Raw genomic sequence first — 14,875 nt, forward strand, 5'->3', positions numbered from 1 at the left:
TCCGGCCGTCCGTCCATCTATCAATTAATCAATCATGTTTTGGAGGGGAAAGACAGATAACAATTGTTTTTAAACAATTATTTGTATTTTTTTACTTTATTTTGATTATTATATTTAAAGTTTTCATCATTTAGAAAAAAAATCATAATAAAGATAAATTTACTTTCAACGTAAACGATCTCAGGAGTTTTTATAGGTGAAATTCAGAATGGAAATGGGGAATGTGCCAAAAAGACAACAACCCGACCACAGAGCAGACAACAGCAGAAGGTCACCAACAGGTCTTCAATGCAATGAGAAATTCCCGAACCCGGAGGCGCCCTTCAGCTGGCCCCTAAACAAATATATACTAGTTCAGTGATAAGGAAACTCCAGATTGTACACAAAAAACTTAAAGTTAAAATAATACAAGACTAACAAAGGCCAGAGGCTACTGACTTGGGACAGGCGCAAAATGCGGCGGGGTTAAACATGTTTGTGAGATCTCAACCCTCCCCCTATCCCTCTAGCCAATGCAGAAAAGTAAACGCAAAACAATAGCACATTAAAATTCAGTTCAAGAAGATGTCAGAAGATGTAATCAAAGAAAATAAACAAAATGACAATAATACATAAATAACATCAGACTACTAGCAGTTAACTGGCATGCCAGCTCCAGAATTTAATTAAACTGATTGAAAAATTATGTCTTCATCATATGAATATCAGGCACAATCCTAACATGTTTAAGTAGCTGAAAGTGATTTTCAAATCTATCAAATATCCACTTGGTGTGTGTTTTAAATACTTTGCCATTTTACTGCAACATGTGCAACCAAGCAAATTAAAATAAAAATTTAAGTAAAGGATTTGTCAGTTGTTACGAAGAGAATAATTTGCTATTATATACATTTAGTTAGGAACTCTGTTGGAACGTCATGTTAAAAAACTATTATGTGTCGCAAAGCATTTTTGCATTTGCAACGTTTTTGTAACTGCAAACAAAACAATTTAAGCTCGCTGTTTAAAAAAAAAGCTTGAGACAACTACGTTATCTGCGCTTAATTTCAGCAATAATCTTATATTTTAAAGTGGATATTTAAGCTTGAACTATGATAAGAGTTGCCGTAAACGTCAATTTTCAGCTATCGAAAACAGACAAATGCAAACCCTTTAGGTTCCTCGCGCTATTAATAGAAAGGTAAAAAGACGACAAAAATTCAGACTCAAATGCAGAAATTAACCAGGAATCTAATTTTGTAAGGATCTCGTGTAAAAGTGTAGAAAAAGGGGTAGGAAATTATTGATATTAACCACATTTTTTAAGGTTTATTTGCAAAGATAAATGTTATTTCTAAAAATAATTGGGGAATTCATACTTTTCCAAAATCTAGAATATTTTCTTCGTAAACATGTAAAATCATGTAGGATTTATATGTTGATCTGTTCTACATGTGCAAGGCGCGATCATGGTAAAGATAGAATGTTTCGTCTAAGAAAAGGAGAAGAAACAAAGCCGTGAAAGTTCACGACGTAACACACAAGCACTAAATGAAATGTTTTTCTCCGTAGATTCAGATCATCATAAACAAATATGAAATCAGCGCTTCGTAGAAATGTCTTCTTACTTGTCTTCACCAGTTTAATACCGCTGTTTAAAATAAATTTCATTTAATATTTTATTTCAATTTCGTCGTCAAATACGGAGTGGAGAACACTATAGTATTACTCTACATATTGCATGGATTTAATAATCATGATAATGTCGTCTTTTTATCGATAGAATTTCTGGTGTTATTGTAATATAAATATGGGTTAATTCCCTTTTCACGTAAAACTATTTGAGGCACTTTGCGGGATAATAAATAATAAGTACGCTTCGTTTAGAGCAAGTGGTTTAGAGTCGGCATAGTATTCATAAAAAGGACAAAAGATACAATCTAGTTTGCTTTTATAATAAATGACATTGTTTGATACCCTATTATTATGTACATTTAGTTCAACTAACAGAAGGAATTTAAGAAATAAATACAAAAGTGGTACGAAATTTACTAGACGAATAGTGAAACTCATAGATTAAAAATATATAAACAACGCCATGGCTAAAAATAAAAAAAGACAAACATTAATACAGAAGACACAACATAGAAAACTAAAGACTTAGCAACACGAATGCCACCAAACTATTTGTCAACATTCAATGAAAATTATCATTACACACGAATTGTATTTGAAGTAAATTATTTCTTGCCGATATGTTTATTTACGTTGGATAGACATTCAGAGAATATTAGGTTTTTGCTGCTTCTTTCTTCAGCCTTAACATTTTTTTCGCTGTTTGGTTGTTTATCAAGATATCGCATATATATTTAGTATTAGTATAAGATATCAACAGCTTACACGCTTTTGAAACTCATACCGCTTAACCCTCTTGCTGCCAGTTGTTTTTCAAGGTTGCATTTTGTGTGCCAGAAAATACAACAACTCGACGTCTCTGACGTTAGATGTCCAACAATGACGTCATTGGATATATGACATACTTTTCCTTGTTAGAGTTATCTCCCTAAACCCTGTGGTTTTTGTTATTTATAATACTTCGCACCGTAGAAGTAACCCACACATTTATTTTTTTCCAAATTGCTTGTTTTATCATCAGGATGTTGTTTTTTCAACCTAGACCGACGTGCTCTATAAATTCTTTATGAGAGTTATTTCACCCCCTGTATGTGACATAAGTGAAATGTATTTGTAGTTTGAAAACGAATTTAAAAGACTTTTGATTTGATTTCCTTTGATCAGTTAAAAGAGAATGAGGTCTTGTTCAAAGGTCAAGGTAATGTTCAAAATTTTTATTTTAGTTTGTAATCACTTAATTTCAGAAATCGCAAAATATCTCAAAAAAATAATTCAACATAATTTTCAGTTTCGTCATGCCACACTACAAACATTTTGGATGAAAGGATTTTTTTCTCCTTTTTCTTTTTAGATAAGCGGTATGGCGGTATAGCTCATTTACCATATATAGTGATGAAGACCTAGGTTTTGATTTGCCTTTTACATTGGATACATATATATGACCTAGCATAAAGGTAAACCAGAAATGACTTATTATAAACCGCAAGCCTAATATAAGTAGCCATGTTTGTATTATTTTCTTTTACAAATTACTAGAACTTTAAACTAGAGGCTCTAAAGAGCCTAGCTGTGTCGCTCACCTTGGTCTATGAGAATATTAAACAAAGGACGCAGATTGATTCATGACAAAATTGTGTTTTGGTGATGGTGATGTGTTTGTACATCTTAATTTACTGAACATTCTGGCTGCTTACAATTATCTCTACCTATAATTAACTTGGCCCAGTAATTTCAGAGGAGAAGATTTTTGTAAAACATTACTTAGATTTACGAAAAATGGTTAAAAATTGACTATAAAGGGCAATAACTCCTAAACGGGTCAACTGACCATTTCGGTCATGTTGACTTATTTGTAAATCTTACTTTGCTGAACATTATTGCTGTTTACAGTTTATCTCTATCTATAATAATATTCAAGATAATAACCAAAAACAGCAAAATTTCCTCAAAATTACTAATTCAGGGGCAGCAACCCAACAATGGGTTGTCCAATTCATCTGAAAATTTCAGGGCAGATAGATCTTTACCTGATGAACAATTTAATACAGAGTCAGATTTGCTCTAAATGCTTTGGTTTATGAGTTATAAGCCAAAAACTGCATTTACCCCTATGTTCTTTTTTTTAGCTGTGGCAGCCATCTTGGTTGGTTAGCAGTCACGCAAAACATTTTTTAACCTAAATACCTCAATGATAGTTGTGGCCAAGATTGGTTAAATTTGGCCCAGTTGTTTCAGAGAAGATTTTTGTAAAAGATTACTAAGATTTATGAAAAATGGTTAAACATTGACTATAAAGGGCAATAACTCCTAAACGGGTCAACTGACCATTTCGGTCATTTTGACTTATTTGTAAATCTTACTTTGCTGAACATTAATGCTGTCTACAGTTTATCTCTATCTATAATAATATTCAAGATAATAACCAAAATCTGCAAAATTTCCTTAAAATAACCAATTCAGGGGCAGCAACTCAACAACAGGTTGTCCGATTCGTCTGAAAATTTCAGGGAAGATAGATCATGACCTGATCAACAATTTGACACATGTCAGATTTGCTCTAAATGCTTTGGTTTTTGAGTTATAAGCCAAAAACTGCATTTCCCCCCTATGTTCTATTTTTAGCCATGGCGGCCATCTTGGTTGGTAGGGCGGGTCACCGGACACAATTTTCAAACAAGATACCCCAATGATGATTTTGGCCAAGTTTGGTTAAATTTGGCCCAGCAGTTTCAGAGGAGAAGATTTTTGTAAAACATAACTAAGATTTACGAAAAATGGTAAAAAATTGACTATAAAGGGCAATAACTCCTAAATGGGTCAACTGACCATTTCGGTCATGTTGACTTATTTGTAAATCTTACTTTGCTGAACATTATTGCTGTTTATAGTTTATCTCTATCTATAATAATATTCAAGATAATAACCAAAAACAGCAAAATTTCCTCAAAATTACTAATTCAGGGGCAGCAACCCAACAATGGGTTGTCCACTTTATCTGAAAATTTCAGGGCAGATAGATCTTTACCTGATGAACAATTTAATACCAGTCAGATTTGCTCTTAATGCTTTGGTTTTTGAGTTATAAGCCAAAAACTGCATTTTACCCCTATGTTCTATTTTTAGCCACGGCGGCCATCTTGGTTGATTTGGCCGGTCACCGGACACAATTTTTAAACTAGATACCCAAATGATGATTGTGGCCAAGTTTGGTTAAATTTGGTCCAGTAGTTTCAGAGGAGAAGATTTTTGTAAAAGTTAACGACGACGGACGACGACGGACGACGACAGACGACGGACGACGACGGACGACGACAGACGACGGACGACGGACGACGGACGCAAAGTGATGGGAAAAGCTCACTTGGCCCTTCGGGCCAGGTGAGCTAAAAAGGAGACAAGTATGTACTTATGGTTACATTTTAACCTTTCTTCCATCCCTTTTTTCAGCAAAAATTATATGAAAAACACATATTTTTAGGATCAGATAATTAAACTACTATCTGACATCAGAATTGACTAAAATCCTTTTACCAAAATTTTCCTGGTAAGAGTTATCTCCGATTTACCGTACTTAGATTCAGAAATCAACCAATGAAAATACTTGGTGTTTCGACACATATTTTGTACTCGAAATACTGAGTAAAGTAACTGCTTTACCCCAATTTTTGACATATTAACCTAGTATTATGTCTGTTTTGTTCACACGTAGTTGTCGATATAATGTAATTTGACTGTCATAAAAGTAAGAGGTTTATCTAAATATAACACCAGATTTAATGAACCATTTTCTACAGAGGAGAATGCCTGTACCAAGTTAGGAATAGGCCATTTGAGTAGGGACTTTCTGTTTTTAATTTTCTCGGAGTTTTGAATATTTTGAATATATTTTTATGACCGAAATGCCAGGTCTTCCCCCTGATCAGTTTTTAATTTACAGCTTTATAAGTTTTATTCAACTGAAATGCAGCAATAAAGTCTTATAGCTTGTAATGAGATAAAAAAAATAGAAAAAAAACTGAATTAGAAATCTGATAATTTATACTGAATAACTGTAAATTCCGTTGTTCTTGTATATTTCAGGCAGTCTTTATACATTTTGTTTACGATTGTAAGATTCCAGTAAAAAAACGAATATGGAGAAAGACAGTTACGTGAGTAAGTAACAATCACTTCTTTCAAAAATCTATAAGATCGCCAGTTTAGTATGCACTTGTGAACTAATTTTAACATCGAAACTTTTCCGTTATTGTGGTTATTCCTTTTTGTTTGGCGAAATATTCGTATGTGAACTCACAAAAAGTACGCTTGATTTAAAGGTATAACACATAAGCAGGACGACTTTTAGAGTTGTTGCAGAACTAAAGTATTTACTAGATACGTGTGATTAAATTTAAAGAATTATCAATGTTGCTGCCTTCAATGACTTAATTAATGTATTGATTAAACAAGAAGGGATAGCTCTAATGTGACAAAAAGCCTTGAAGCAAAGAAGGCAAGCCTAAATTTAAAAGTTAAGTTAAGCCTACCTTTTACATTAGTCGTTTTTGAGTTTACACTCCGTCTACATTGTATAAGATGGAATCAGAAAATTAATCTCATTTTTTACGTGTTTTTTTGCATATATCGGAACGATAAATGTAGGTTTGAATCTAAAAAAGCGGTATATATAAATAAATGACCATGAGAGAACATTATCATAATTTAAATGTTTAATATTAAAACTCTCATTCTTTTTTCTTCTTGTAACCTTAAAGATATATTTGTTTTCAATACAACTTTTCCTTTATCAGTTTCCGCTAAATTATTCTCGCATGTAACCAATGTAACGTTGGCAAACGTGTAACAAGTTCCTTAATCTTTTAAGATATTGAATGCATATCATATAATACACAACTCACTTTCGTACCAATGTCCTATGAACAATAACGTTCGAATGGTTCGTTTTTGAAAATACACTTGAGTGGTTGCAGAAAACGAATCTAAAATGTTTCATATATTTAATTCGCGGGGGAAACAATTTTTAATTTTTTTTTTAATATCTTTAAAATGATTTAATCTTGGTTTTTCTTTCCGTTGTTTTTCGTTTTTAGCCGTGCTGTTGTCCAGATCCGTCCAACTTTTGAGTTTGAAAATTCGCCTTGGTTCATTCTCTTTATTTAGGTAATGTTCTGTTCTAATTTGATTTTTACTATTTGGGTCCAGTTGAGTTCTATAACACTTTAAAAAGTTCAAATTTTTACACATTGTAGCCGAATTATAACTCCATAGTTTTCTAATTGTCATAAATACTCTTCTCTCTCTTTTTTTTCCAAGCTTTTTGTTGATAAATGATAAAGTTATCCACCAGGTCTCTATAGTCAATTCGCACTTGACAGTCTAACCTCAACAGTCATTAATTTATTAAATGGAATATACTTGACCAAGATATTTTCCATCCAATCTTTATCATTTTTATTATCTGTCAACTGTCAACGTTTTTACTCCATCAACGTTTATATACCTTGTGAAGAACCGAAGGTATCACAAGCCTAGTAGTCAGTACTTCGATAAAGAAAACGAATTATTTATTTGAATCTGCTTTTAGGAAATTTTGTAATCATAGATATAAGAATATGTGGTATGAGTGTCAATGAGACGACTCTCCATCCAAGTCACAATTTGTAAAAAGTAAATCGATATAGGTCAACGTACGGCCTTCAACACGGACCCTAGTAAAGGGCCCAAACAATCACTAGACGTGTAAAAAACATTCAATCAGCAAAACCAATTATCCAATCTATACAAAAACAAGAAAAGAGAATCATGTATGAACCGCATCAACAAATGACAACCATTGAACAACTAAGGACAGGTGCAAACAAATGCAGTGAGTTTAAACGTTCAACAGGTGCCAACATTCACCCTAACCTTAAACAGTAGAAACACATTACAACATAGACACACAATAAAATATTAATTGAAATCTTTTAATAAAGAAATATATTTTTTTATGGATTATCTCTGATTCCTTCTCAGGGTTTTACTTGACATGTTTTTAACTTCTTTTCAGTAAAATTGATTTCGTATATTTTATTGTTTGACATATCTGATTCATTTAAATTTAACATCAAACACTCAAAAGACATCCACGTTTCAAATATACCTTACCCATACAAAAAGTGTGTAATTGTATATCAGTTATTTTACACAGTGTGTAAAGTTAATAATTGGCCGGCGATTATAACCAAGGCACATTTACATGATAATATCGATTTAGGACAGACCTCCGACATCATGGATTGTTAAAACAACTCAGAAAATAATTGGTTCCGATCTGTAATTAAATGTACAATTTTTTTTTAGGGAAGAATGCAATTTTGTTCGATGGCAATTTTAAATTATGAAAAATATGCATTTTATCATCTTTTTATGTTTATTTGTACAAATTGGGTAAATATGTGCGACTCATTTAAGGTTTGGGACATTACTAGCTTTAGATTTGGATATTATGTAGGAGAACCCTTTCCAAGCTAAAACATTGTCATAGATGTGGTCAAATGTTCAGGGTAGAAAATTATTTTTTTTTTAATTTTTTGTCACAAATTCAGAACCTTTGAGAGGCCCCATGTGATGTGTCTTCAGAAAGTTAAATTTATGTTCTATATCCCATACAGATAAATTCTTTGGAAAATTAGTTCGTTGCAGACATTAATGTATAGTCTTTTGCACTTTCAAACACAAATGGTAAAACTAAGTCAGTTACTTCAAATAGAACAACGGCCAATATCTTGCATACATGTTTAAGTTTATATTTACAGTTGTGCTCCTCAGTTTGAAGTACATTTGGAATATTGACCCAGTTAAGTAGCATTTTTTGATTTTTTTATCTGGTTCAACTTTGCTAAGAGATATCTCAGACAATGTACCTTTATTATGAGCCGGCACTAAGCCGGTTCATTGAATGATATGGGTTTGATATTGGTACAAGCGTCCTGCGGATCTACATTATTATTTTCTGCGGTATATGAAAACTTTAAGATTTTTAAATTGGGTAATTGAAATAAATACATTTTGTTTTATTAATTTTTGTATAAGAAGAAGATGCCAAATATTTATAAAAATAAATGTGCACAGAATGCGTTACCCGCATTTGGGGATTTCCCAAACCAGTTTATTTTTAGAAATGTAAACAAGGTACCATGTTCTTACAATAACTCGTCGTCGGAACATGGGAAATGATTTATAGTTTGCGTTATTTTTTATACAAGTATTAACAATAAAATGTGAAAGCCCATTTTATGAGATCCTAAAAAACAAACAAATCTAAAATAAATGGCAGATAAAACTATACTATTAAGTTTACTGATCAACAATCAAATTTAAAATAAAGGAGACATTGAACCCGTATAAATAAAAATAAGTTAAAAATATTTGCTTAAAAATTAAAAAAAGAAAAACAAAATTTCTTAAAAATAAAAATAAATAAATATTTGCTTAAAAATTCAAAAAAAATAATATATTTGCTTAAAAGATTCAAAAAATATTTGCTTAAAACTACAAAAATTACAGTGATATAAAATATTTTAAGAACTATGAAAAAGCATGTCTAAATAAATGAGTTTTCTCTCCCCATATGTTTTTGTTCTCACACGTGGTGTGGTTAATATCATGGCATTTTCTGATCTGAGTGTTCGCATTGGTTTATATATATTAACGAGTTCTTGTAGGTTATTTAACAGTTTAAAATCGATTTGAAACATACTTGACGGTGATTTGTCACAATATCCACAGGAGCAGTTTTGTCGTGGCATCCATTTGCAATAGACAGGCGCGGAAGAGAAAGTAAACGGTAGTGAAAATACGGATAAGTCCAGATTATTTCCGGAAAATATGAATGTCGGAAAATTCAATAGACTTTATAGTAAATATAATTGCGAATGTGATCCAGAATACTTCTCTTTTATGAAATCTACAAGGCTGTCTTTTACGTGCAAGAAATATGTCTCTCTCTTAACATCGGTCAGTCGTTTATCGTCCCATTCCGACGGACTATCGACATTTCTTAAGACCACACTCGCAAATGGCGTTAAGGGAAAGCCGAAAGTTCAGTCCCTGAAATGTTATAGATTGTTTATATAATATTTTTCACTTTTTTTTACACCAAAAACCTCCATATTTTCGGCCCAAAAAAATAGGATTTTATTTATTGCGTATTGTAGCAGGAAAACAGAGTCACATGGTCCTGATTTTTAAGTTTTTTTTTTGTTTTTTTTATAAAAGCTATATTCTAGTATTTTATCTTCAAATTTCAATATGAAGTTTTTTTTTGGTTATAGTTATTGACCGAGCAAGTCGGTCTATATAATTTAATCTGCACGACTCGGATGACCCAAATAAATCCGAACGACGAAGGAGTAACTCAGTTCGGGTTAAAGGGTCACTCGATCCGTGCAGATTAAATCATAACCATTGTGTGTATACCAATTTGATTGGTCAATAACCGTTACTGTTTTGACACATGACGCCATCAATATTTACGTGAAGGTTTTAGAAATATGCGGACGATATTCCGCAACCCACGGCTCCTAGGAAAGTTTCATATAGGATACAGAAATTGGGGAAAAACGTATTTATGTAGAAAAAGGATGGTTAGTTTTAAATAATTAACTTTTCATTTGCTTCTTCTTAAATTGTTACATTATTTGAAGAATTGCGATATGATCATGATAATGGTATATATTTTTTTATCGTTTCTTTGAAATTTACTCACAATTTTTATTTAATTAGTGACGATTCAGACTTAGACATACTGTGTACTTTCAAATCGGTGTTTGAAAAATCATAACTGGATGGGTTATTGGATATATATTAATTGTCTAATTTCCTCATGCTTAGAAAAGACGAACCGAGGAAGATGTTAGTACCTTAATTTAGAATGTTAAATAGAACAGAAACAGAAAAAAACGTTTCTCTTTCCAATCTTTTACTCCCCTAACTCCCTATAGTTCTTCTTTCTTATGTATTAATTTTTGAAGACATGCCCATCTAACCGAAGAATGCATGATCTGTAGCTAACCCCCCCCCCCCCCCCTGTATGACACAATTTAAACATGATTCTCATTAAATTCGAGCCCAAAATAGTAGTTTTAAAGGAATAAATATTCACAAAGTCGAAATAAATTCCATTGAGTTAACTAATTAATCCAAATCAGATTTCATTCATTTTGATATTCTTAAATTCATTTCTATTTTGGCAGAAATGACAAAAAAATCGTATTTATCTGTTCAAACTCTAAAACACTGATTTAAGATTTACATTGTATACACAAAATAAAATAAAATATTTTATGTCCAAGTTTAGACGAATAAAGAAATGAGAAATACAATGTATCTGAAACCTTTCTTTTTTCCTATTTTAAAACTACGATGTTAATCAACTTTGTCGTAACTGCAAGACAGATGGCGGATTGGGGGGGGGGGGGGGGATGGGATGGGGGGGGGGGGGGGCGAATAGGTCATCCACCCTTGGATTGAACAACATATCAGGTTTTAGCATACAATTGTTAAAATTGTTTTTAGTCTCGCTACACTCGGATATATATATATTTTTTTTTTAAATAGCACTCCTTTCAAAATCCAGGAACCGCCCCTAAAGGTAAGAATACATTTGGACTGTGCAGTATATCTGAGGTAGTTAATGCACACCATAGTATACAATCGTCAAAATTGTTTTTAGTCTCGCTACACTCGGATATATTTTAATCAACTTTTTCGTAGCTTCAAGACAGATTGCGGATTCGGGGTGGGGGTGAATAGGTCGTCCACTCGTAGATTTGACCACGCATCATGTTTAAGCATATAATCGTCAAGTAAAAATGTTTTGGTCTCGTTACACTTGATGATATTTTCTTTTAATTTATTTTAGAATAACACCCCTTTCAAAATCCAGGAACCGCCCCTAAAGGTTAGAATACATTTGAACTGTGCTGTATATCTGAGGTAGTTAATGCACACATTAGCTGTGCATAATTCAGAACACAGTAAGAACAAAGAGAGTATACAAATGCCATGTGTTAAAATACAAAAATGTGCTAATTTTGTTTTGTAGGATCCTTACAAAATAGGACTATTTCGCACAACCAACAGTTTGAAATATGTGCACCATAACCGATATTTACATTATTGTGAAAGAGAAAAAAACATAATAAATTACGTTTTAGCGATGTAGAAACAGTTCAACTTGTGCATGTTGTTCTATCTTTTAAAACAATATTAAGCTCCAATTTTGTGTTAAAAGAAAGACCAAGTGTCTATGTCAACAGTTATATATTTTGTGTTACGAATTGTAATCTTGTACACATTATAATTTGTACAATATTTTTGTTTAAGTTATCAGTATTTTGTGAATTTCTTTACATAATTATATAAAATAAGCACAGTGTCTTTGGTTAAGCTTGTTACTGGTTTTTTTTCCACAACTAAATGCTACATTCTTGCACATAGTTGACACACAGTTTATATAAAAACACTAAAATATATTTTGTGGACATAAAATTTGGTATAAATAAAAAATAAAAATATATTCTAAACCATTCGTGTGTTTTTATTTGTAGTTTAATGACTTAGAGGACAGTTATTGATGTTAAGTTGAAGTTTCTAAATTTGTGAGTAAAACTTTGAACTGGATAATTCTGGAAGATAAACTTGTGACACCTGGTAAAAGAAGGTGTGTGTCAAAATACTGATAATTTTTACAAAAATCCTGTACAAATTTACAACTTTAACACAATATATATATGTCGTTAGTAATGAAGTAAGTGTTTGTTACATTAAATAGTCAGCAATCGTCTATGGTTTGTATATTTCGTCGAAAAATGTAATTGTCATGGGCTAAAACAGGCCTTTTAATGAGCTCTTTATGTATATTTAATTGTATTTTTTTTGTAGTTTATAGCAGCAAAGGAGGAACAGGCAAAACCACTTTAGCATTCCAAATGGCAACTGAGTATGCACATTTACGTCTAACGAAGACGCTTGCCTTGCGTGTAGTGGTAATTGATTTGTGTCCAAATGCAAATGTTTCTCAAGCTTTGCTCACAAAGACCGACGAAAATGCATCAAGGTCAGAACCAGGAACAGTCGCTGTTTCGAAAGCCTCCAAGAGGATGGTACAATTATCTTCAGGAAATGAATACGAGCAGACAGTTGCTGGTTACCTTTTGGCGATGCTTGATAGAAAAGACGTGAGGAACTTCGATTGCATGAAGTTTTTGATGAAGGTACACGATTTTAACGAGAAGATTCCTGAAAATGTTTATCTTTTGTGTGGTGATCGCTATCTTGATGTTCTTTTAAAAAGGCTTGAACAAGAAAGGCAATTATCTCCAACTCGCAACGGCGATAATCCATGGAAAAGAGTTACCCTTTTCATCAAAGATTTCATCGACGGTATAAATGTCGACGGTATAAATGTTGATCCTAGTTTGGAGTATACTTTTGTCATTGATACGAATCCTAACTTTTCTATTTACACAGAAATGGCGATTAGTGCCGCAAAACAACTTATAGTTCCGTTCACAGCTGACGACTTTTCGTTGTCTGCCATAGAAAATGTGCTTTGCATGGTATATGGATATAAGTCCGATGATGATAAACGATTAGAGAGCTTCAAAGAATCTCAGTACTTCTGGTTAACACAAAAAAATAAGGTAGAACGTTCAAAGTTACTTTGCTTTGTTTTCAACAGAGTTACTTTTTATGAGTCCGGACCTGCTTCTGCATTTGATGCAATCAGAGATAAGCTTGTATATATTTTAATACAAGTATTAAAATACTATTCTGATGACCAAAAAGCAAGACAGGTTTTTTGGTCTGTGTCTGAATCATTGAATGCTGATATAATCAAAAAGAAATATATTGTTGATCTACACGATTTCCACTCAACGGGAATAGTTTCTTTACATTCTGGATGTCCCATGTCAAAAGTAAAAAGCGGTGATCACCTCGTCTATGGAAGTAAAGTAAACATTTCTAGTGGTAAAATATCTAAATATTACATAGACATTTTCAAAATACTGGAAAAGATGTTTTTTTAGTTTTGTAAAACCAAACCATATGCGTTATCAATTATTATTATTACTGTATTTTACACAAGTCATGTTAAATATGAATGAATAAATAAATAAATGTTATAATATTTGTCATGATTATCTTAATGTTTGTTAGCTGTATAAGTATTGAGAACTTTCAACGGTAGTATTCGTACACACATGATGATTTCCCTATAAATGAAAATAGCAACTTGTTATTCCTTGGTGCACGTTGGATTTTTGCTTTTTACATTTTGATTAGAAAATTTTGTTTGACCTAAGGTATTTTTTTTAACGATGTTTTTTAAAGATGTTTTTCCAGGTAGCTTTTAAAGTAACGATAGTATATGAAAACAAAATGTTAATATACAAGTTTTTAAATATGTTTGGGAATAAATTATTATGATTGTATATGAACAAAGCAGTCATTAGTATCAGAACCCTATGTAGGAAGATATGTTTTCTCTAATACTCTAAAACCAATTATTGCCATGCAATCGGTCATTTTCTTCTCTTATAGTTTATAACGGCATGATACTAAACCCATATTTAGAGGGATTGTGCTCGATTTTCATAAGACGAAGACATAATCTTTCGATCAATTTAATTGAGGCCTGTAACTGCCATGTTAGTTACTGTAAGTAGTCATTTGATTAATTATGATTATCATTTTCATTGTAGCTTTGTTTCTTCTGTTTACACTTATTATATCCGACTAGGACTTGTTTCAAATTGAGTTCCACATTGCGTATTTCTGTGTGTTTGTTTATTTCAAATTGGCTAGAGTAATTGGGTAATGATCGAGGTCTCACAAAACATATATAACCCTGTCGCATAATTGGCCCTTTCCCAAGTCAGGAACCTCTCGTCTTTGTTAGTTTTTGTTTACATTTTCATCATATTTACCCTAAAACACAAGGTAACACTCGAAAAACACATGGCAAATTTACTCGAAAAAACTAAAAAAAACATTCGGTTATTATCCTATTGTCTTTAATAGTATAATTTCAAAGATAAATTGATGCTTAAGTTACATTAAAAGACTGTGAAATAAGAAGGACGTGAAGATCTCAGAGCCTGGTGTGGTAGTATGAAATGATTAAATGTTCGCTACGATTTTTTATTCGTTGTCCCTTATTAATTCAGATATTTTGTAGGGGGAGATGAACACTACCTAGTGTACAATAACGGTT

The 14,875-nt window shown here is 32.2% G+C and overlaps 1 protein-coding gene across 3 annotated transcripts; it reads left to right on the top strand.

Moving 5' to 3' along the window:
* The first annotated feature begins 1,173 nt into the window (after positions 1–1,173).
* Positions 1,174–14,321, top strand: LOC134696405 (uncharacterized). 3 transcript variants are annotated; one of them, XM_063558183.1, is made up of 4 exons: positions 1,174–1,271; positions 2,966–3,068; positions 5,695–5,769; positions 12,541–14,321. In XM_063558183.1, exons 3-4 carry the CDS (start codon positions 5,748–5,750, stop codon positions 13,686–13,688), a joined length of 1,170 nt encoding a protein of 389 aa, XP_063414253.1. In that variant the 5' UTR covers positions 1,174–1,271; positions 2,966–3,068; positions 5,695–5,747; the 3' UTR covers positions 13,689–14,321. The 3 variants fall into 3 exon arrangements, with proteins under 3 accessions (XP_063414253.1, XP_063414255.1, XP_063414254.1); XM_063558185.1 differs by having other exon boundaries at positions 5,695–5,765; XM_063558184.1 differs by having other exon boundaries at positions 1,183–1,238.
* The last annotated feature ends 554 nt before the right edge of the window (positions 14,322–14,875 follow it).

This window comes from Mytilus trossulus, chromosome 14 (genome assembly GCF_036588685.1).
Source record: "Mytilus trossulus isolate FHL-02 chromosome 14, PNRI_Mtr1.1.1.hap1, whole genome shotgun sequence".
Lineage (NCBI taxonomy): Eukaryota > Metazoa > Mollusca > Bivalvia > Mytilida > Mytilidae > Mytilus > Mytilus trossulus.

Coding starts and splice junctions, on each gene's coding strand:
- LOC134696405 (XM_063558183.1), top strand. CDS start 5,748: ATGGAGAAAGACAGTTACGTGA. Junction 5,770..12,540: donor GGAGAAAGACAGTTACGTGA/GTAAGTAACAAT, acceptor TTTTTTTTGTAG/TTTATAGCAGCAAAGGAGGA.